Here is a 22,851-nt window from a genome sequence, read left to right as displayed (position 1 = left end):
TCTTTGTTGAACACAGGGGCACCCCGACGTGTCTCATTTACACTGAAAAAGTTGCGGTGCACAAGGAATACAATTTGACACGTAATTGTACTACGAGACATGCTGAGGAGTACGAAAAATACCAGGGAGATGAGAGAGCCAACCAGGTTGCCAGTCTTAAAACACGTCTTCTGAGGCAACAGGATCTCTTCAAGAAGGCTACCAAAGACAGTAATGCAGCAGTCAAAGCTAGCTACGCCGTTTGTGAGTTGATTGATCCTGTGCTAAGTGATCCCAAATGGCTCATGGACTTGGCTTTTCTTGTTGATATCACACATGGGCTTAATGTACTGAACAAGAAGCTACAAGGCCAGGGGCAACTTGTCAGTGCTGCCTATGACAACGTGAGAGCATTCTGCACTAAACTTGTGTTATGGAAAGCCCAGCTCTCTCAGACAAACCTTTGCCATTTCCCAGCATGCAAGGCTCTCGTGGATGCAGGCACACCATTCAGTGGTGAGAAGTATGTTGAGGCCATTTCGAAGCTACAGGAGGAATTTGATCACAGATTTGCAGACTTCAAGACACACAAAGCCACATTTCAAATTTTTGCGGACCCCTTCTCCTTTGATGTGCAAGATGCCCCTCCTGAGCTTCAAATGGAGCTCATTGACCTGCAGTGCAACTCTGCACTCAAAGCCAAGTTCAGGGAGGTGAGTGGAGAAGCAGACAAGCTTGGGCAATTTTTGAGAGAGTTGACCCCCAGCTTCCCTGAACTTTCCCGAAGGTTCAAGCGGACCATGTGCCTTTTTGGGAGCACATACTTGTGTGAGAAGCTCTTCTCCACCTTGAACTTCAATAAGTCCAAGTACAGGTCCAGACTTACTGATGAGCATCTTCAAGCTCTACTGAGGGTCTCCACTGCTTCCTCCCTCAAGCCAAATGTGACTATGTGAGAAGAAGCGCTGCCAGGTCTCTAGCAGCAAGGAGTAGGCAAGAGAAGCCGTGTTCAGAATATTTCATGTTCAATGTTCCATTCAAGTTCAGAAAGTTAAAGGTTAAAGAGCTGTTAATACAGACATTTGAAACGGAATAAAAATAATTCATTTTCTCTACTTAGCCAGCCAGTGTATATCTACTGTATGCTCATTAGTATTATTTGGTTTTGTATTACTGATTGATTTATTTTTTATTCATCTTTAAGTTAATTTATTTAATTCATTATTTTTTGTTAAAAAATAAAGATATTTGATAACGTTGGAATGTTTTATCAGTGCTTTTCTTGTGGAAATCCTGATGCGGCCCAGTCTCACCCAGACTCGGCCTCTAGCGGCCCCCAGGTAAATTGAGTTCGAGACCCCTGCTTTAAACCAAAGAAACTGCTTTTTTTCCTTAGACATTCTGCAGGAACATTACTAGCTAGCTAGTGCTGCGCAAGCTAGCTCGACAGAACAGTCAGGCAGCAGCAAGGTAATTGAAAGGCCTTAGATAGCATGCTAGCGATCTGCAGCTCATTCTGGTTGTGACATCATCTTGTCGGAGATGTTTATTGGAAAACGAATTAGGATTTAAGTTCTGTTTTATATGTTCTGCGATTGTTTGAAAGAACATTAAATCGGGAAATATGGCTAAAAAAGACAAAATGGTCTAATAAAACAGGACTTATGAATACATTGCGTCTTTTATTATTTCTTTAGATTTTCAAAACATATTTTTAATTGTTGTATTTTGATCATTGTTTTCCCACCTGTAACATTCTTTTGAAATGTTCCCTTTCTTTGACATGTTTTTCTAAATTCCGTTCATTTAAGTTTTATTTGGGCGTTTAATTTGTGTGTGTGGTCACGCAGTGAAATCAATTCATAATTATAGGAAGGAATGGTCACCCAAACAAAAAGTCAAGGCACTAGGTCAAAAAGTCACCTGACCCTGACAAGTTGAATCAGGGCAGTAGTATGACAGACAGCCTCATCCACCTCCCCCAATCTACACGACTGACCTTTTTCAGTTCTTGACAGGCCCCCCAACCCTTGACCACCCACTTCAAAGTCCACATCTAGCCACTTTGACCCCTCTTCCCTGAAGGCGGGGCTACAAAACACGCGCCGCGCGACACGGAAGCCGTCACGATTCCAAGACATCAAAAGTGAGTGAAAACGTACACTAGAAAATCCAAGTGTTAATTGGGGTAGAATTGCCTCGTTGTGGACCCCCCCCCCCCCCCGTCACGCCTCATCTGCAACTCAGAATGCCATTCGCTGCCGACAAAATTCCCGAACATCTACCAGAATCAAGCCTCTTCACTTTTAATTCCAGTTTGAAACTGGTATTTAATATCAAGTGGCTGGTTAAAGGTTGTTCTTCTGATTATTCGCCATCTTGTCATTCTGACGTTGAAAAACAAACTAATAGAAGCATCAACCTGACCTGAGGTTGACCTTTCAACTTTGTAAAACAACTCATCTGCGGCACTGCTGAAAAAATACGCAAAATTGTTGAGAGATGAAGTGGACTTCCTTCAAGCAACAATTTGGTTTCAGACCCAAGACTTCTGAAGGGTGAAGCGGGTCCGTGAACCGCTTTCCCACCGTAACGTAACATCTTTTCTAACGGGATCTCGGTATCGTTTAGGATTACAGCCGTAAAGCCAGGAGCGGGATTTAGTTGTTGCTCCAACTTGATTCAATTTCCCGTTGTCCGGGATGGTATTACAACGAGAGGAGCACTCGGAAAAAGCAGACTTCAGCCTAAGCCACAGGTGTCAAAGTGGCGGCCCGAGGGCCAAATCTGGCCCGCCGCATCATTTTGTGCGGCCCGAGAAAGTAAACCATGAGTGCCGACTTTCTGTTTTAGGATCAAATTAAAATGAAGAGTATAGATGTATATTAAATTTCCTGATTTTCCCCCTTTTAAATCAATAATTGTGATTTTTTAATCCATTTTTTCTGTGTTTTTAGTTCAAAAATCATTTTGTAAAATCTAAAAATATATAGAAAAAAAGCTCAAAAAAACATTGTTTTAGATCTATAAAAAACTGGTTCTTTTAATCCATTTATAAAAAATATATATCTAAATATTATATCTAAAATGGTCCGGCCCACATGAAATCGAGTTGACGTTAAAGCGACCCGCAAACCAACCCGAGTCTGACACCCTTCACCTAAGCAGTCAAATTCAAAGCTACCATATTTGGTAGAAAGCGCACTTGTTGGTTTCAACAATATTTCTCGTCGTCAACTTAACAGCAAATTTGAGTGAAATAGACTCATCTGTTATCAATTTATTGTGAAATTCCTTTTTTGATCGGTGACCTTTGACCTCATGACCCCACTATTGAATCCCCTTTCTGTTTCCTATTCGATCACGTATCATTCTGGAGTTATCTTGAACACAAACATAATTCTGACCTCCGTGACCTTTTGACCCCACTACCCCAAAATGGAGTATTATGCAATTTCCCCCCAAAAATCCTGCCAATTTGATAAATTCATTCGTTCTTAGGTTAACTTAACGACGCCCACATTTCTGAGCTCTGTGATCTTTGACCTCTGCTTTGCACCTACTGTTTCAAGCCATTACATTATTTTGTATGCTTTACTCATTTTCAACACCTAACCTAGCTGACCTCGGACAAACTACTCCCTAGATTGATCGCCATTTTATTTACAAAAAAATACAATTTCAATGTATAACTATAAACAAATACATGTATCAATTAATAAAATAAACGATCATAATGGTCCCAAAACACTGAAGCGTTTGTTTTTCAGCCGTGAATGCTAACGTTTCCGTGCTAATGACGGCGCTACTGACTGGAAGGGTGAAAATGGACTGGACGCCTAGCGCCGCCAATGACAACAAAACAAGAAGATACCTTGCTAACAGAAGCTATCGAGACGCTGTTATGCTTTTGAATATCCCGACAACGGCTCAATCAGCAGCTGTTATTTAAACAATTGACTCCAACGCGGCCCCCCAAAACAAGCCGTGCTAGCGTCATGGCTAAATCCGCCCCCAGTCTGAACTAAGCCTCTATCAACAAACCGTCAGCTGCGGCCTGATGACTTCTGCAGACTCGACCGCTCAACCACCGCCGGCCAAAGACAACATCACTCAATGTTATATAATATGAATATAATATGGGTGGGGCCCCCTTTACTGTACGGGGCCCCAAGCAACTGCCTGGCTTGCCCATGCGCGAGCACGGCCTCTGCCAGGTAGGTGGCGCACGTGCGGCTGCAGACATTCGAGCTGGAAATCCCCCGCTTGTCACTAAGGGATGATTTGCATTTCAGATTTTTGGCCGCACACACTTGAGGGGGCGTTTTTAACCGTGCGTGCTATCACGCTCTGTCTTTGGCGGGATCCGAACGCTACGTTGTCATAAGAGCCAAACGCAGGATGAGCGTTAGTGCTACAAAAGCCAGGTTTTCCCTCTTTCACATTCTTCATCATGCTTTCCCTGATCGCCACCCACGCGTTCCCCAACTCCAGGCGGCCATTTCCTTTCCTACGCCTTCGCCTTCTGGTTGCCATACATAAACGCTTCGTAAATTCAGATCAAATTTCCTGGAAGCAGAATTGTTTTTTTATTCATGACCAGCTAGCCCATATTAGCACATCCAGTGTTTTTGTTGTTTTCTTCCAAAAAAAAAACTGTTTTATCGAAAATTTGTAGAAAATTGTGTATATGATGTCAATACTAGGATGAATAAAGTTTAATCTAATGTAATTATGTTAGGATTGACTGTAACGTCTTGCTGGTTTGCTAATGGCAGGCTAGCCGCTAGCAGCTGGCCGCTAGCCCATACTAGCACAGCCAGTGTTTTTGTGGTTTTCTTCCTAAAAAAAAAGATAATTGTTTTATCGAAAATGGTGTATATGATGTGGATACTAGGATGAATAAAGTTTAATCTAATCTAATGTAATTATTTTAGGATTGACTGTACCCGCTTGCTGGTTCGCTAACGGCAGGCTAGCAGCTAGCCACTAGCCCATACTAGCACAGCCAGTGTTTTTGTTTTTCCTTCAACAACAACAAAAACTATTTTATCGAAAATCTCGTAGAAAATTGCTTATATGATGTCGATACTAGAATAAATATGAATAAAATGTAAACGAATCTAATGTAATTATGTTAGGATTGACTGTACCCGCTGCCTGGTTCGCTAACAGCAGGCTAGCCGCTAGCCCATACTAGCGCAGCCAGTGTTTTCATTGTTTTCTTCCAAGAAATTGAATCAATTGAATGAAAAATTGCTCTTGATATAAGCTTTCTGTTTTAAAAAATATAAACAGAGTGGATTTAGCACATTAAAAGAAGCCTATTCTGTTGTTTTGATCCAATTATTTTACTCAAAACTGCGTTGAACAAGTGAAAACTGACACGTGGCAGTAAACGTCTGCTAAATTTGACACTTAAAATGGATTGGACGTCCGCTAGTGTTAAACTATTTGATTGGGAGAGGAAGAATACGTTTTATTTTGCATCTCATTGCCTGCCATTGACGTCGATTCATTCAAACTGGGAGGACTGGTGATGTCATTTTTCAGGCTACACTGTTCTTCCCAGTGAGAAAATGTCAATATTGTAGTATTCCCACACTCCGAGACCCCCGGGAGGCGTGTTATTTCACCAATGGCTCAAAGAGGGTCTTTAGCCTGTGCTAAAAATAGCGGATAGTGACAGGAAAAGGAGGAGGGGCCTACAGTTGTGTCAAACGGGTTTATTTTTGCTTTGCTTCTTAACTTTATTGATCTGTTTGTTTTGTTTTTTGGGGGGGGGGCACCTTCCCACGATCTGGGTGAGAAAAAAACGAGGGTCGTCGTCGTCACGCTTTTGCAAATATACTCAAACTTGGGGTTCTCTTAAAATAATATTGAGTTGAGTTTGGATTTGAGAGCAGATGTTGTGGGGATCACTTTTTATTAAATGAAAAGAAGGATATTTCCAAAGTATTTGGGGGAATTTGAGAATGTTGACGAAGAAAAGACTTTGATTGGGTTTACTGGGCGATGGTTACGTGCTTCTTCGGAGTGTTGGAAACTTTTTTTTGCATTTTGTTATAGAATTTTAGTCCCCTTGACATCACGACGTCAAATCATTTATTTATTTATTTTTAAAAAGGAGGGTTGGCAATAATTAAATGATGCTTAAAATGTTTGTATAATTGTTTTTTCTAAATCAAATGTGCTATTTATTCAAAATAAATGTTAAATTCTAATAATTGAGGAATTTCTCTGGAATTATTTCTTTTAGTTGAATTTTATTAGTTGAATTTCAACTATAACCTTGTATTATTAAAAAACATCATTACAAATATAATTATAATGAATTCCACTTTTAGAAATTGTTTTTAATTCCCTTTTTTCTTCAACTAAAATATCCATTTTATTGAATAAAAATGTTTTAAAAATAAAAAAACCATTTTTATTATGACTTTTTTCCATTTTTTTTATATTTCCATTGAAAAATATGATTCTAAATCATGATAGTATAATTGAATAATAATAATAATAAAAAGCAACAATATCGATAAATATCTATTTTGATTATTTTTTTTTAAATTTAATTATTTTATTTTCATGATCTAATTTTAGTCCAAAGCTCTCTCAAAAGAGGCAAATTAATTTGTACGGCACAATTCAACGCACGGAAATCGGAAAATGCAACTAAAATGATATATCAAATTTTATGACATTTCCGACACAGTTAAAAAGAAAAACAATAGTCCCAACAAATGCAAATAATAGCAAAAAAAGACCCCAAATTTGACGAGGGGTTGCGAAAAAGACCACCAGGAGGAGGGATTTTCTAATAAAGCGCCGGCGGCGGAGGGGGGGAAAGTCCCTGAAGGCGGAGCCTGAGTAGGAGTCGCGGTGCAAGTGTTATTGTTGGGAAAAGAGCAGGGATAAAAAAATAAAATAAATAAAAAAGGTCTACTTTCCATTTTAATGAGTCATTAAACACACCAAAGACTAGACTAGTTTCAGCACCACCTTTTGCGAACATGTGAAAGTGGGAGGGTGAAAGTACCTGTGGGTGGTCTGGGCGGCATTCTCACCGGTGTAATCTTCCCGAAGCTGGCGCCGAGCCTGGAAATTCAATCAACAAGCTTCCTAAGTCGATGAAGATGAGCAAGAAGGTGCAAATATTAGCTTGATTCGCTCACTTAGGCCCACCCCTAAGATGCTAAATGATTTTTTTTATTTACATGCCAAACGTCACGCTAATATCTGACAATATCTTGGCGAGTGGCGTGGCCCTGCCCCCCCCAAACACCTCAATTAGTTATGTCATATTCACTGTTGCCACCAGAGGGCCGCTCCCAAATCAACGAAAATAAATACAGTCGTACCTCTAGTTACGATATTAATTGATTCCAAGACTTTTTTTGTAACTTGAAAATTTCGTAAGTAGGTATACTTTATATGTAAATTCTGTAATTTGTTCCACAGTCCAACTAAAAACCTTTAAAATTGGTCAAAGTGTCCCAATTTTGTATTAAATATGTGAGGAAACACACAAAAGAGAGAGAAAATGATAATGTAATGATTTATTAATGTGTTAAAATAAATAAAGTATATGAAAATGTGCCCTACGCCGCTAAAATATTTCCCTCCGAGGCCGTTATAAATGTAATACCTGTGTCTGTCCGCCAGATGGCGGGCGGCAAGAGCCCGTTCTACTAGGGCTGAAAGCCGTCCACTTTGTAGTACATTTTAGACTTTTACGTGTGCCCAATGTGTGTGTACATGTGAAAATATGTGCCACGTTGCATTTGTAGTTTTTAATCGCTTAATAAGGGGAATTCAAAATAAAATAATGTATAAGGAAATGCATTTACTTTTTCAAGGATTTCGTAACTTGGATTTTTTTCGTATCTCGAGTCACTCATTTGCATAGAAAAAAATTCATAACCTGAAACTTTCGTCCCTAGAGGCATTCGTAAGTACAGCACTTTCACAAACCATTACAAGGCCTCTAATTAAACAATGAATCCAAGCAGTAAAATGTACTTTGTACATATATTTATCAAATTGAATTACAGCATGCAATTCATCTTTGCAGCTATACAAGTATACACACCGTGTTTGGGCGCCACTTCCTCTTTCCAACACCGCGTTAAGTGTCATCAGCAAACACGAGGCCCAGCCGAGACGTCACGGATCCCACCAGGGACGGACGCGGTGATAATTTGGGTCGAGCAAACACGTCCACTGCTTGGTAAACACACGGCAGCGGGGCGACGACAAACTTTTTTAACAGTGTGAAAATTGCTGTCAAGTCAAATACAAAAACGGGTGGACTTACTGTGAACTTTTGACTTTCAGGAAGTGACGGCACACATGATGAATTTTTTGGGGGAAGAGCTTGGTGGGATTCCAAATGGAGGATTTCTTGCTCATTCCACGTGACTGTAACACAAATTATTTCATCATTTTAATGGTTTGCTTTTGATTCAAAGTGACATTGTGGACATAAAAATGGGACAATTCTCCTTTTCTTGAATGTAAATACACTTTTCATGAACTCATTTGCTGCCATTGACATCTAGGTTAACAAAGATATATATATATAAAGACCCTGTTACTATTACAATAATGATTTTTCGCTTGAATTTTACGATCATTTATGTACCATATTTTCACGACTATAAGGCGCACATAAAAGTCTTAAATTTTCTCCAAAATAGACAGGGCGCCTTATAATCCAATGCGCTTTATATATGGACCAATAATTATTTTTTTTATCACGATAAAATAAAATAAATCAGTGGATAGGGTACACCATCCTCTACAGCTCTCACAACTACGGCAAGCAGCCCCCGACTTTACTATTTTCCCCGTAGAAAAAGTACTGCGCAGTGACTGCTGGGATATGTAGTTCTTTTGTCAATACACCCAATGGATTGTGGTCTGGCGATCGACATCAACTCAGCTTTACGAAGCATGGAAGACAGCGTTGGAATAGTTACGCTAGCTACTAGCTAGCTACTATTTGCGAATGGATTGTGGCCGCCTGGATGAACGTATAAAACTCAGCGTTTTCGGTGACTCATTTGGACAATTGTTCAATTTGGACACAGAAAATGAGGACTTTGATGGATTTGTGGGTGATGATGACGTGAGTACATTGTAAATGGCTAAATAAAGTACAACCGAACTCAGTTTTGCTTCCGTTGCCTTTTTAAAAACGTGTTTTTAGCGTGTGTCCGTATGTTTAAGCTGGTGTATGTTTTGCCATGCCTGGCTGCGTCTTTAAAAACGGTGCGTCCTTTGTGTGTAAAATACAGAAAAAGCACTCGTTATTGACACTGCGGCTAAAAATATGATGCGCCGTATAGTCGTGAAAATACAGTAGTTTACAAAAATATAAAAAGCATGACAAAATCCTATAACTAAATATATATAAATATAAAATACCTATTTTGAAACCCTCATTTTTGAAAAATAAAAATACTTAGCATGGCGAACATTCCTTATCAAACAATCCTATAACTAAATATATATAAATCTAAGATACCTATTTTGAAACCCTCATTTTTAAAAAAATACTTAGCATAGCGAACATTCCTTATCAACAATCCTATAACTAAATCTGTATAAATATTAAATACCTATTTTGAAACCCTCCTTTTTGAAAAAGCCATTCGTTTTATTCATATTTATATTTTTATTTACTTGATGGGAGGCCTTCAACCAGTTTAAAAAAAAAACAATAGTTTGTTCAACCATTTCATCGGTTATTAATACATTTACGAGTGAACTGGAACTATTAAAATGGAGGACTTTTAATAAAACAAAGCCATTTTTTAATGACATAGCCTTAGCCTTCTGTTTATGATATTATTTGGGGTCATCTGGAGTTGGCTACTATTAATAATATTCCAGATTCCTCCCCAGATTGAATTCTCCAGAGCAAACACGGCGTCTAATTTAAAATCCTCTCGGAAATCTGACGCCGAGCGGAGCTCAATCCTTGGGTTGGCGAGTCTCGAAAGGACGCGAACTGAATGACTTCAGAGTTTAAAGAGTGCAAATCAACATCTCATTTTAGGACGTGTTGACTGAAGTCGCAAATGGACGGAACAGAATGTGCTGGCGCTCGTCAGCTGGGTTACAGATACCTGAAAAAAAGCAGAAAACGAACAAAAAAAGAAGAAAAAAAAATCCCTGAGTTGGCGCATCGACGCCGTCCGTCGTTGTATAAACACAGCGGAGCGCATTTTTCGCGATAAGCGAGCCTCTGCAGCTGTTATAACAAAAGAGCAAAGTCAATTCCCTTTTCCTTCTCCGCGCATCTCTGCTAACATCTGCTGTTTGTTTTCGACAGACCGTCGTCGGCTGTTCGAGGCCGACCGACGTACGGCGAAGCGCGCCGGCGAAGGGGTGTGTTTACGCTGGGCCCAAACAAACGGCCAGGCGAGGGTGACACGGGCGGGCCGGGATGGAAAGCAGGACCCAGCACTCAAAATGTCAGGGAGTTGTGTGCCTGAAAATGGGGAAAGAAATATGGCAGCCTTCAAGTGAAATGGACTTGGCGAGCTGTTGCGTACAGTGCAGACTTGCTTTTGTTTGGGGGGGGTCTTGTAGTTTTTGTTATAGTTGTGGTCTTGCTTTGGTCTGTGGTTAGTTGGTTGTCTGTTGGGAGGGGCTGTCTTGTTTTGATTTCGGTTTTGTCGTGTTGTTGGTTTAAGACTTAAGGTTTCGTCTCAGTTTTCAGTTTTATGATCTTTGTTTTGTTACAGTCTTGGGCTGGTCCAAGTTGAGGTCTTTATCTAGGTCTTAGTTCAGTGTCTGGTTGTTTCAGTCTAAGTCTTGGTTAGTCTGGGTCTTGGTTAGTCTTGGTCTTTGTTCGTCTTGGTCTTTGTTAGTCTAGGCCAGTCTCGGTCTTGGTCAGTCTGGGTCTTGGTCAGTCTGGGTCTTGGTGAGGCTCGGTCTTGTTTAGTCTCGGCCTTGGTTAGTCTAGGTCTTGGTTAGTCTAGGTCTTGGTTAGTCTCGGTCTTGGTTAGTCTCGGTCTTGGTTAGTCTAGGTCTTGGTTAGTCTAGGTCTTGGTTAGTCTAGGTGTTGGTTAGTCTAGGTCTTATTTTAGTTTGAATCATGGTCTTGGTTAGTCTCGGTCTTGGTTAGTTTTGGTCTTGATTAGTCTAGGCCTTGGTTAGTCTAGGCCTTGGTTCAGTCTAGGTCTTATTTTAGTTTCGATCATGGTCTTGGTTATTCTCGGTCTTGGTGAGTCTCGGTCTTGGTGAGTCTCGGTCTTGGTGAGTCTCGGTCTTGGTTAGTCTCGGTCTTGGTTAGTCTCGGTCTTGGTTAGTCTCGGTCTTGGTTAGTCTAGGCCTTCGTGAGACTAGGTCTTATTTCAGTTTCGATCTTGATCTTGCTTCGGTCATGGTTCTGGTCTCTGTCTTGGTTTGGTCTCAGGTTGTCAGTCTTTATCTTGTTTTGTCTTGTCTCAGAATTGAACTTTCTTGGTTTGGTCCGAGTCTTTGTTTTGTTTTGGTTTAAGTCGTGGTCTTCTTCCAGTCTGAAGCTTGTTTCAGTCTTGGTCATAATTCTGTCCCTGTCTGCTTATGGTCTGGATCTTATTCTGGTTCCAACCCTGCCGTCAAAGTGACTTCCCTTTCACTTCTTTTGTCACTTTCCCCAGATTTCCTCCCCTCACCACCATCCCCCCATTCTAATTAGACATCATTAGCCCTTAATTGGCGTTCCTGGTGAAACCACAGCAAAACATTCAGGAAGGAGAGACAAAAAAAAAAACAGCCAACGAAAGCGAGCCAGAACCACTCCTGCATCACGGGAGCAATCAGGCAGGGTTGGGTTGAATTTCAGAGCCAATCCGGCCGGAGCAGCACAACATTTCTGGCTTTTATTAAAAGCTAATAAATACGTGGACTCCAGCCAAAAGGTGCATTCTTTTAACGGCGCGTGGTCGGACTATAGCGCTATCAGGTAGACACGGGGGCTTTTTTTTAAGGTCGACGGTGATGATTGAAGGACGTTGAGCTAAATTTGGACATTTCCTCGTTAAGTATCACGGAATTTATGATGGGATAATTAGAACATCATGTCGGACTGCCGCACTCGGTGATCGTTCTCCGCGCTGGCGGTGATTTATAAGGGCGGCTCGTAGCCACGGGGCCAACAAAATCACTGGAGTAGACTAACCAAGGGGCCCCAGACACGCAGCGGGGGGAATGTTGTGAAAATTAATGACGACGACGGCCAGCGCAGTTCGCCGCGTGTGTGTGTGTTTTAAAAGTGGACTGGAAAATATTTGAACTTTCAAGCAGTCGTACGAGGGAGGAAAAGTGCCATTTTTGCAAAAAAATCAATTCTAGAGGAACACATGCAATTATTTAGTGTTAGATTTTTGCTGATTGCATACCTGTCAACCTCTGCCGATAACTGCCCTTATAAATGATTATGATTCCCCTTACAAACCCCTAAAAAACCTTACAAACACCGTACGGTGTTTGTAAGGTTTTTGGGGGGTTTGTAAGGGGAATCATAATCATTTATAAGGGCAGTTATCGGCAGAGGTTGACAGGTATGTGATTGGGATCTAAATGTTTACGAGAAATGGGTGATGAATGGATTTATTGATTGAAAAGTATGATGACAGATCTTTTTGTTTGAGCTGAGCGATAGTGGAATTTGTTCAACTTTTGTACTCGGTGTTTTCTGCCAAAAAGCAGAGAGATGGAAGGAAAAAAAATCGGAAATCTAATTTATCGTAAGCCATAACGCTCAATTTATTGTCAAGTACGCTTTTTCAAACTCAACCCAAACCCAGCTGGTCTGTGATTTTTTAAAACTGCAAACCAATGCAATGACTAAAACATCCTTAAGAGGGTGTTGTTGTGACGCTTTTGAGTTGAGATTGGCTAAATTTTAGAGATTAAAAAAAATATGAGGGATGGACATAACGTGTTAAAAGTCCGACAAAGTTACTCTTTGTCAATGAACAATGTAAATTTCTAAAAAAAAAAAAAACGGGTAAAAATGTGGCTAGCTTGGCTTAGTCAGCAAATGTAAGGAAACCACTTTGTGATCTTGGACAACATTCTTACATCTCAACGAGTCCCATTTCCTGTTTTGGTGACATCACAAAAAAAAAATCCTGAAACTCAAACGGGCAAAAAAAAAGAAAAAGTTTTTGGAGGCGCCGCAAGTAGAAAGTCCAAAAGTTAATCCTTGGCAATTCTTTGCATAATAACATCTTACACTCTTGAGGACATGATAGGCCGTAAACCATAATGACAGAGCGGAGATCAATGGGAGATATTTATACTGCTGTTGTGAACAGCATTGTGGATGAACGCCTGTTTCCCATTTGTCCTCAATCAGACCAACGGCTCTTCCACTTTGGGCTAATTGGACATCCAGATCATTGCCACATGCATCTGCTGCCAGTGAGTATATTTTAAGTCCACCTTAAGGGGTCAAGGAGACGCTCCTGGAGCCAAACGTGGACCCCAGATTGAGTCTCAGATTACCAGATTGGTTAATGCTTTCCATACGGGGCCTCCCAGCTACGCTAAAGCACAATGTAACATGCAACAAACATGTTAAGGGGATGAGATCATGCTTGGTTATGTTTTCCCAAAGCTAGCGACTATGTCATTTGGAAAAAAAATGATGAAACTGTACTCAAAGATTTTCTTTTAAAGTGACCGCCAGTATTTAGTCATTTTTTTCCCCTTGCCGTCGCAAACTTTAGCAATGAATGCATTTTATTTGACAATAGGCAGAACTAGAGAAGCTAGTCAATGTCTTACTTTTAGCATTTTGGTTGTTAACGTAACGCCAGTGGCGGGCCGTCAGGGCCTTCAAGGCCTTCTCTGCTGGCCTAAGAAATATCTGAATCATATATTATATTTTGGCCATCAATACTTATTAAATAATTCCAAATTGTCTGTTAGCTTCCTTTCATTGCTTTCCCCCCTGGTTGCACTGCTTCCGGATGTGTGTTTTCATATTGAAGCATTTAACCAATCACATTTCAGCCATTATTTGTTGCCAGGGTCAGAAATCTGCCTCAAGGCCTTCACAATCAGTTCTGCAGGCTCTGCTGCATTAAACAAGCGTCGATAAGACTGTTGCTTTAACCAATCAGAATTCGATTTGGTGACACCAAGGCCTTCTTGCCGGCGTAGGGATACGTCACCGCTTTCACCAACTATGATTGGCTAGTGATTAGCCAGAGCTACCAAACTGTATCTGGAGCTAGCTCCACAAGCAAATATATTGTTGTGTTAATTTAAAGCCATTTTCAAGATGGACTGCCAGAAATACGACAGGACAGACTCGACTTTCATCATTAGCTTCGATGGCGATAGAAATGAAGGAAGAAACAAAGGAGGATGGATATTGCTTATAGTTAAAAATGATTTTTGGTGAGTAAAATATGGCTATATTCCTAAATAATATTTCAATTGTACGAGGTTATTATTGATGATTTTTTAATGTGTCGCAGCTGTAGCTGCAGTAGAGGTTTTATAGCAATAAAATAGTTTTTGAGGGTTGAATTGATTCCGATAGAAGGCGCTACTAGAAAATGCACGGACCGTCACGGCGTAACGCTAATGCTAAAAGAGCATTTATAGCAAACCTTTTGGGTTATATTATGTAGTACGAGTCTAGTCCGAGAAATTTGGCAATTCCTATAAGAGCAATGAGCGCGAAATGAAAGCAAAGGCTAATTTTCCAGGGGAGACTCCTGGGAAAGACCAGTAAAAGTCTTGCTCCATTGTCATGTCAATCAAAGGAAACAATTATGCGAATACTTCTTGACCTGCCGTTTGGAGGACGTATTATTAGAAAGCATCTGCACAAGTCCAATTAGCTTCTTTGATCAAGCCAACGTCTTCCCGCATTTCCCGGTTACTCGCAGCAACCAGATGTCAATCACGGGTGATTGACACACGGCCCCTTTCACCCATTTGTAAAGCGCCACACCAAACGGGGGAGCAGGAAGTGCTGACACGAAGCATTTAATTGGCTTTTCCGGGATTGGCTCTCCAATCGCCATTCAAGGCATTGTTGTTTGTGTGTGTGTGTGTGTGTGTGTTCCCACTCTGTGTTTAACATGGCAAATTACAATCTAGCGTGAACATGAATTTCCTTTTTTTTAGCTGTTGACTGCTCACTTGGTTTTGGAGGCGCCAACACCATAAAAGGAATTGCCACGCTAAATTCTTCTTCCTAACGACGGGATGAAAATAATGAGGCTCATGGGCGTAATTGTTGAACTTTTCCTTGTCATTACACAAGTGAATTCTTCTAACACTCAGCAATAAACACTTGCGAGATAAAAACCACAAAGATGGCTAACGAAACACCAGCTAAGAAGAATATATTTTAATTATATCCAGTTTGGTAATAATAATGGAAACCATTAGTGATATGTCCATAGAGATTACTAAACGCTGGGTTCAGTTTACCAATCTAAAGTAATCTGTGGGCACAGTTTCGTAATCTGTACCCACAGGTTGCTATTTGGTACCCATAGATCACTAATCCGTGGGTACAGATTACTAAACTGTACCCACAGATTAGTGGTCTGTGTCTTTAGTCATTTATGGGTCGACAAATTAATAAACCATAACAACATAATACTAGTTTGTACCCATAGATGACTAAAGACACTACTAATTTGTGGATAGAGATTAGTAATCTGTACCCACAGATTAGTAATCTGTACCCACAGATTAGTAATCTGTACCCACATATTAGTAATCTGTATCCACAGATTAGTAATCTGTACCCAGATTAGTAATTTGTACCCACAGATTAGTGTCTTTAGTCATCTACAGGTACATAATAGTAATCTGTGGTTACGGTTTACTAATTTGTTGATCGGGTTGACTAAACTGTACCCACAATTTAGTCATGTGTGGGAACAGATTAGTAATTTAAGAGTAAAATTTACAGATGTCTAATCTGTACCCCTTAATTTAGTATTATGTGGGTATAGATGAGTAAACTGAGCTAGATTAATCATCAATTTAATTATCTGTCCATAGTTTAGTATAGTGTTCAGTGGGCACACATTACTTTATTAATCAGTCCAGATAATCAGTTTGGTCATTTGTGGGTACAGTTTGCTAATATGTACTGACAATTGTTTTCTATGGGCCCACTTTACTCATCCGTGTGTATAGAAACTGTGGGTATACTTTGATACATTTCCGCGACAATTGATTGCAGTTTTCAGACATTGTAATATTTTCCAATGTTAAAAATGTCTGCTGAAATAAGAAAAAAAAATCAAGCGTACCATCGAGAGCAGAAGTCGCCGTTAAGGAACAGAAATGTTGACTTACCCTCAAGGAGAATTTCCCTTCCAGACTCGGCCACAAGCTAAAGAAGAACCAACGGGGGGGAGACTCGAACGTTGCTCCGTAATTACACGACAGTGATTTAGGAACACAACTGCTTCAAGTTGAAGAAAATTTACACCACTAAAGAGAAAACATACAGTCACGTAAGATTTGGAGCATTCGTGGGGAAAACTTCAATGGCTCTTGAAAATTAATTAATTTTCCTGCAAAATCATTTCCTGCCAAAACTTTTAAAACGTCAGCCAATGTGGACACACAACAACATTTTTGTTTGTCCCCACTGCACAAACATAAGCAGCGAAGGGAACCCATCACTTATTTGGACATTTTGCGTGCCACAAAAAGCGCCTTTGTCAGATTTTTTCTTCTTCTTTAGGGCGTTTACAAGTTGTCGCTTATAGATGGCGCGTCCAGAACAACATTTTCAGTGGTGAAAAAAATGCTTAAATCGGTCTTCGGCGTCTCCCTGCCGTGCTTTCAAACCGCACGACGGGTGATGACGCCACTTGTGCTCAAAACGAGAACATAAATGAAGGAAAGCTTGGAATTACTTTGCGGAATTTATTTAAATATATTTTTTCTACAAGTCCTCTAGAAGATATACTTTTTTTGTACAACAATTAGCCACTTTGCCCAGCTCATTAGTCGCCCACAGCTTTAACAATGGCTTCCTCTTGTCTTCATCTTATTGATATTTTTTCTTATGTTAACATTTAGTGCTGAGGAAAAATACAGCAATTGAAAATGACTACATAAGGTTTAAGTGCCCACCTTGATTTTTTTTCCCAATTATTTTCAGCTAAACATTTTCTTAAGTTTTGAAAAGAAGCCTCCCCCTTCCTCGGTCTCTGTCTCTTTTGGTTTGTCTTCCGTCTCTTTTGTTTCGTCCTCTTTCTTGGATGAGTCGCTCGACTTCTCACTTCTCTGAGAAACTGTCGTGCTGCCTCTCCCTGGTGGACACAAAGAATAGTGTCCACTTGGGTCGTCCTTTCACTTTGCTTCATTTACTGTATTTTCTCGCATATTAGCCACATCCGCATATAAGTCGCACCCTTAAAATTGCCTTGAAATCATTACATTTGACTTTTTTTTGCATTTTATCTGTTTATCTTTTCTCTATTTTGAAATAAATGACCACATTGGCCACATTGTCTTGCGTTATGGCGTTTTGTCTTTATTACCTTTTGTGCTTGTTAAGTCTAATTTGTGCGCATATAAGCCGTACCCTTGATTCAGTCATCTTTTTTTAATGACAAATATGGCGTATATGCGAAAAAATGTTTTGCTGAGAATTTTAATTACATTTTTAATCCATTTGAATGGACGAATTTTAAATTGCTGCCGATCCTTTTTAGTCCAATTGGACTAGACAGTAAATAAGTTAGGTTATTGCTTTTTATAGGCCTGAACAGGCACAAAAAACATCATTTTTGACCCTTTTCAGGTAAACACTGAAACAAGTTTAAAGCTAAATTTGAGAAACGATTAGTCCACATGTGTCAAAGCGGTGGCCCGCGGGCCAAATTTGGCCCGCCGCATCATTTTGTGTGGCCCGAGAAAGTAAATGATGAGTGCCAACTTTCTGTTTTATGATGACATTCAAATGAAGATTGTAGATTATTTCCTGTGTTTCCTCATTTTAAATCAATAATTGCAAAAATTTGTACTAATTTGAATGTCCAAAAATGATCTATCGATTAGCACGACCGAGAAAGCTGTCAATTTATTAATCGATTAGTTTGTCAGCCTAGTTGGAAAACATAACGGCCCTCTGGATGTAATCAAAACTACAATGTGGCCCGTGACAAAAAAATGAGTTTGACACCCCTGGATTAGTCGATTAATCGTGACAATGTTGAATAGAAATTTAGGATTTAAAGAATAAAATGAGGCCAACTATGAATTACACCGAACAAACTTTAAAGGTAATTTTGATAGCATGGATTGGACGTCTAAGCGTTGTCAATGGCAGCCAACGAGTAGCCTAAAAGGGTGCAGCCGAAACACAAACCTGGCGATGGATTCACGCCGTTGACGGTCCCGGAAACATCTGCCTCTTCTTCGGCGTAAGTGAGCATTAGCGAGCGCTGGCGCCGCGTCAGTTTCCTGCAAAAAACGGACAAGCAAAATCAGGAGAGATTCTTTTTTGGGAAGTTACTTTTGAATGATCTTGCAGGATTTTCGGGGGTTTCTTACTGGGGTACTCGTATCTTGATGTGCACGTAGTGATCGCCGTAGCTGTAGCTGTTCATCTTGCGAATGCCTTTGCCCTCCAGCCGGATCACCTGATCCACTTGGCAACCAGCAGGAATCTAAAAAAACAACAGTAATAATAATAAGCATATTTGTTTTTGTCTTCTGCTAACTGGGGAATGAATTAGCATGAGTCATCGAGTCATTGACAACTAATAAATAATTTGGAGACAGTTTTTCCCTAAAGTTGTCTAAATTCTATTCAGTCTGTTTTCTTTTTTTGTTTAGTTTTTGTAAAAATAAAGTGAAAAATATTATGTTTTTTTAATGGAAATAAGCAGTGCATATTTTCCTTTACTCTTGGATTTGAATTTTTTACCTTTTAAAAAAAAATAGAGTAGAGAACCTCCGTTTTATTATTTTCCCTGCAATTATTGTTTTTATTTAAAAAGGTAAAAAATAAAAAAAAGTAAACATTCTATTTTGATTTTTTTAATTCTTTAAGCCTGGTATTTGTTTTTGGTTTTGTGATAAAAATGAAAGAAAGGGATAAAAGAGAATATTTTTCAATAAAAAATATATGCAACATTATCTTTATTTTATAAGCGGATGGAAAATAAATGATATATTCAAACATCTGTTTTTTAATTGTCTATGACAGAGGTCTCAGACTCGGGTTGGTTTGCGGGCCGCATTAACGTCAACTCGATTTCATGTGGGCCGGACCATTTTAGATATAATATTTAGATTTTTTTAATATAAATGGATTAAAAGAACTGGATTAAAAGCCCTGAATATTCAGTTTTTTTATAGATCTAAAACAATGTTTATTTGAGCTTTTTTGATATATTTTTAGATTTTACAAAATGATTTTTGAACTAAAAACACAAAATATTGATTAAAATATTACAATTATTGATTTAAAAGGGGGGAAAAAAAATCAGGAAATTGAATATACATCTATACTCTTCATTTGAATTTGATCCTAAAACAGAAAGTCGGCACTCATGATTTACTTTCCCGGGCCACACAAAATGATGCGGCGGGCCAGATTTGGCCCCCGGGCCGCCACTTTGACACATGTGGTCTATGAGGACTACAGAAATGTTCCTAAAATTCAAAATGAGCTAGAAACGTGACTAGGTGACTTTGGTGTACACGATAATGCACTGACGTTAGTTTAACCGCTACCCAATCAAGTGTGACAGTGACACTTTGAATCATCTGACCACAATGCTGATGCTTTGATGAAGTCCTTCCCCGGTGGCGGTGCCACCCAGGATGGCTTGAGCCACAGATATCAGCACGTCCGAGTGGATGTCCATTCCTTGACGCCTGAAGACGTTGCTCCTCTGAACCTGTGCCAAAACATTTCATTTTACTTAAATGAACGAACGACCCAAAGTTGAGAAGACTCACCTCAAATGTGATGAGAATTTCTTTCTGTCCAACTGCCATGCGTACGGTCTGTCCGTGTTCGACTCCTGCACATAAATGCCGTATTCATGTTAGGGGTGTGGCAATGATGATTAAATCGCGATCGATATGCTCTTGCCAAGAATCGATATTTGCTTAGAAAATTAAAAAAATTTAGGAAAAGGCATTGGGTACGGAAATTGGGACACCTACCGGCCGGAACCGGTACGGTGACGGTCTGCTTCTTCTTGGTCTGACCGGAACCCCGGCAGAGGGCGCAGGGGGTGATGACGATGGAGCCCTTGCCGCCGCAGCGCCGGCACGTGCTGCGCATCATGAACGGGCCCGTGTGCAGCGACTCGGTCCCGGTGCCGTTGCAGTATTGGCAGCGGGACACTTTGGTGCCCGGCTCGGCGCCTTCGCCGGCGCACCTGGGGCAGGCGTCGTCCAGGTTGAGCGACAGCTGCTTGTTGACGCCGGTCGCCGCTTCGGCGAAGGTCAGCTCCATCAAAAACTGGATTGAGTAGCGGGAGAAAAACAACAAAAATTGGATTTCGAGTGCTCGTTTTGCCCCAAAAATTGCAAAAAAAAAATCTATCATATGGGCCATTATTTGGCAATCATTTTCTTCTATTTAAAATGATTCAATAAACAAACATTATGAGCTCATGACAGCTTGTGTTGATGCTGGAATTCTCAGCATAGCTTGCGGTGGCTTTTTTGTAGAAAGTTAGAAGTTTTAATAGTATCCACCGTATTTTCTCGCGTTTAAGCTGCACCCTTAAAATTGCTTCAAAATCGTTGAATTTGACCATTTCTCTCGTATAAGACACCCCCATTGAGAATTTTAAATTAAAGTAAATTAAAAAAAAAAAGATTAATTTAAGCCTGGCAGCTAATGGGTGCCGCCAAACCTCCCAGTCCAAACAAATTGGACATCTGGTGCTCTGCCGTATAAGCCGCACCCTTAAAATTGCGTCAAAATCGTTGAATTTGACCATTTCTCTCGTATAAGACACCCCCATTGAGAATTTTAAATTTAAGTAAATTTAAAAAAATGATTAATTTAAGCCTGGCAGCTAATGGGTGCCGCCAAACCTCCCAGTCCAAACGAATTGGACATCTGGTGTTCCGCCAATGGTAGCCAATGACTTAAATGAGGGTAAAAATAGCATCAGGGTGAACATTTTTGGGCCTCACCTCCGGCCGTTGCTCAAACATGCTGTTGACGTCTCTGAAGCCGCCCGCAAAATCCCCGAAGATCTTCCGAAAAAGCTCCTCCGGGTTGACGTTGGAGCTCCCCGCTCTGTAGTACTGCTGCTGGCCCGCGCCCACGTCCGCCGAGCCGTACGTGTCGTACCGTTGCCGCTTCACCTCATCGCTCAGCACCTACTCGCGACACGGAAAACAAAGTTCGGGTGCGCCTACAGGGCCAGCGAATGAATATTCGCAGCTGCTACCTCGTAGGCTTCGGCCAACTTGGCAAATTTTTCTTTGGCCTCCGGCTCGTCCGGGTTGGTGTCGGGGTGGTACTTCTTTGCCAACTGGAGGCGCCAGGGAAGCTAGGTTAGACTCTGTATGGAGTTGTCGGCGAGCGATTACATCTCACCTGATAATATGCCTTTTTGATGTCCTTTTGTGTGGCCGTGCGGGCCACACCCAACACTTTGTATAAATCTTGCTTGTTGGCAAATCGGGCGCTGGTGCGGAAGCATCGTTTGGGGATCACGTGAGGACATAATGAGGCTGCAGGTGGGACAAGTGGGACAACAAAACGGTTATACGCATTCATTGGGATATAATTCGTCAGTATAAATCAATGTGCTGATATGCATCAGGTGTTATTCCCAACAGGACAAATTCTTACTTGTCAAGGTTCTTAGTATAAGTAAGTTAGATAGTGCAATTTTGTGATATTATAGTGACATTAAGAGAAAATGCAATATTTCATCATTAGAAATACAAAAATGACAATGCAACCAATTAACATAATACAACATGAGTACACTTGCAATAGTTACAAAATGACCTTACAATATTGAAACAGATGAATACTTATGAGTAAAAACTTGCATTTTTATTTGTCATTATATTAAGAGCCTTGGATTACATTTCAACTTCAATCATGAATCATTTCAATTAATAAAGATTTGTGTATTAAAATTTCCCAACAACATAGAACGGCTGACGTAATATGTGAAGCTATGACATCAGCCAGTAATAAATGCTACATTCATCTTTTGCCCTGCTTTTAATCATTTACATGTATATTACCGAAAAGCCATCTTTTAACAAGCGCTGGGTATGTTTTGCCAAACATTGTATGCTCACCTGTGAGTCGAATCAATGTCACCGCCTTTTTGTGTCTCTCCGGGATCGGATGAGACGTCAAAAAACCCCGCTGGGCAGACGAATCCCTCGCCGAAAGACAAGCACTTCTGACGGATATAAATTGGAAACGACAACGACTAAGGTTGGAAATTAGCGAAGTGATGAAACAGCGTGTAGCGAGCCGAGTCGAGGAGGACGCCATTTTGTTGTCGTCACTTCCTGTACTACAACAGGAAATGACGACAACAAAATTTGACAAAAACATTATGTCTGTAAGGCGAGATGTCTAAATTGAATTGTAAAAAAAATCGTCCCTAGCACCGCCAGTCACTGAAAATAACATTCTAGTCAAAATTAACTCTTGAACCGATTTTCTAAATAATTGTCTGTTTAAATTTCTATTATTTAATCATTTGCAAGCACTGTATAACTACCGAAAATAAATATAAACTGATTACATATTTGGATTAACATATTTATAACATGTATTGTCGTTTTTTCTTATGAAAAAAGAAAATGTATATTAATTTTCAAACTTGCATGTGAAATTTACAAATTCCAATTATAGCAGCAGGTGGCAGC

At 40.2% G+C, this 22,851-nt stretch overlaps 1 protein-coding gene across 4 annotated transcripts in view; it reads right to left on the bottom strand.

The window, feature by feature from the left end:
- The window catches only part of LOC144078104 (dnaJ homolog subfamily A member 3, mitochondrial-like), a 58,566-nt gene extending 35,843 nt beyond the window's left edge, over positions 1-22,723 (bottom strand). Inside the window, exons 1-12 of one of the 4 annotated variants that reach the window (XR_013301175.1) lie at positions 22,270-22,723; positions 21,548-21,684; positions 21,399-21,482; positions 21,139-21,327; positions 20,152-20,452; positions 19,942-20,006; positions 19,752-19,880; positions 18,526-18,641; positions 18,341-18,435; positions 8,294-8,397; positions 8,069-8,202; positions 7,016-7,098 (exon numbers count right to left, since the gene is read on the bottom strand). Coding sequence is in view for 1 of the 4 variants with exons in the window: in XM_077606307.1 (XP_077462433.1) it covers positions 17,125-17,279; positions 18,341-18,435; positions 18,526-18,641; positions 19,752-19,880; positions 19,942-20,006; positions 20,152-20,452; positions 21,139-21,327; positions 21,399-21,482; positions 21,548-21,684; positions 22,270-22,534 (1,536 nt within the window). In the remaining 3 variants the exon portion in view is untranslated. Of the gene's footprint in view, positions 1-7,015; positions 7,099-8,068; positions 8,203-8,293; positions 8,398-16,876; positions 17,280-18,340; positions 18,436-18,525; positions 18,642-19,751; positions 19,881-19,941; positions 20,007-20,151; positions 20,453-21,138; positions 21,328-21,398; positions 21,483-21,547; positions 21,685-22,269 lie in introns of those variants that run through there. The other 3 variants (XR_013301174.1, XR_013301176.1, XM_077606307.1) reach the window with 3 other exon arrangements.
- Between the last annotated feature and the right edge of the window lie 128 nt (positions 22,724-22,851).

This window comes from Stigmatopora argus, chromosome 7 (genome assembly GCF_051989625.1).
Source record: "Stigmatopora argus isolate UIUO_Sarg chromosome 7, RoL_Sarg_1.0, whole genome shotgun sequence".
NCBI classification, from domain to species: domain Eukaryota; kingdom Metazoa; phylum Chordata; class Actinopteri; order Syngnathiformes; family Syngnathidae; genus Stigmatopora; species Stigmatopora argus.
This window is presented reverse-complemented; position numbering and strand designations above follow the sequence as displayed.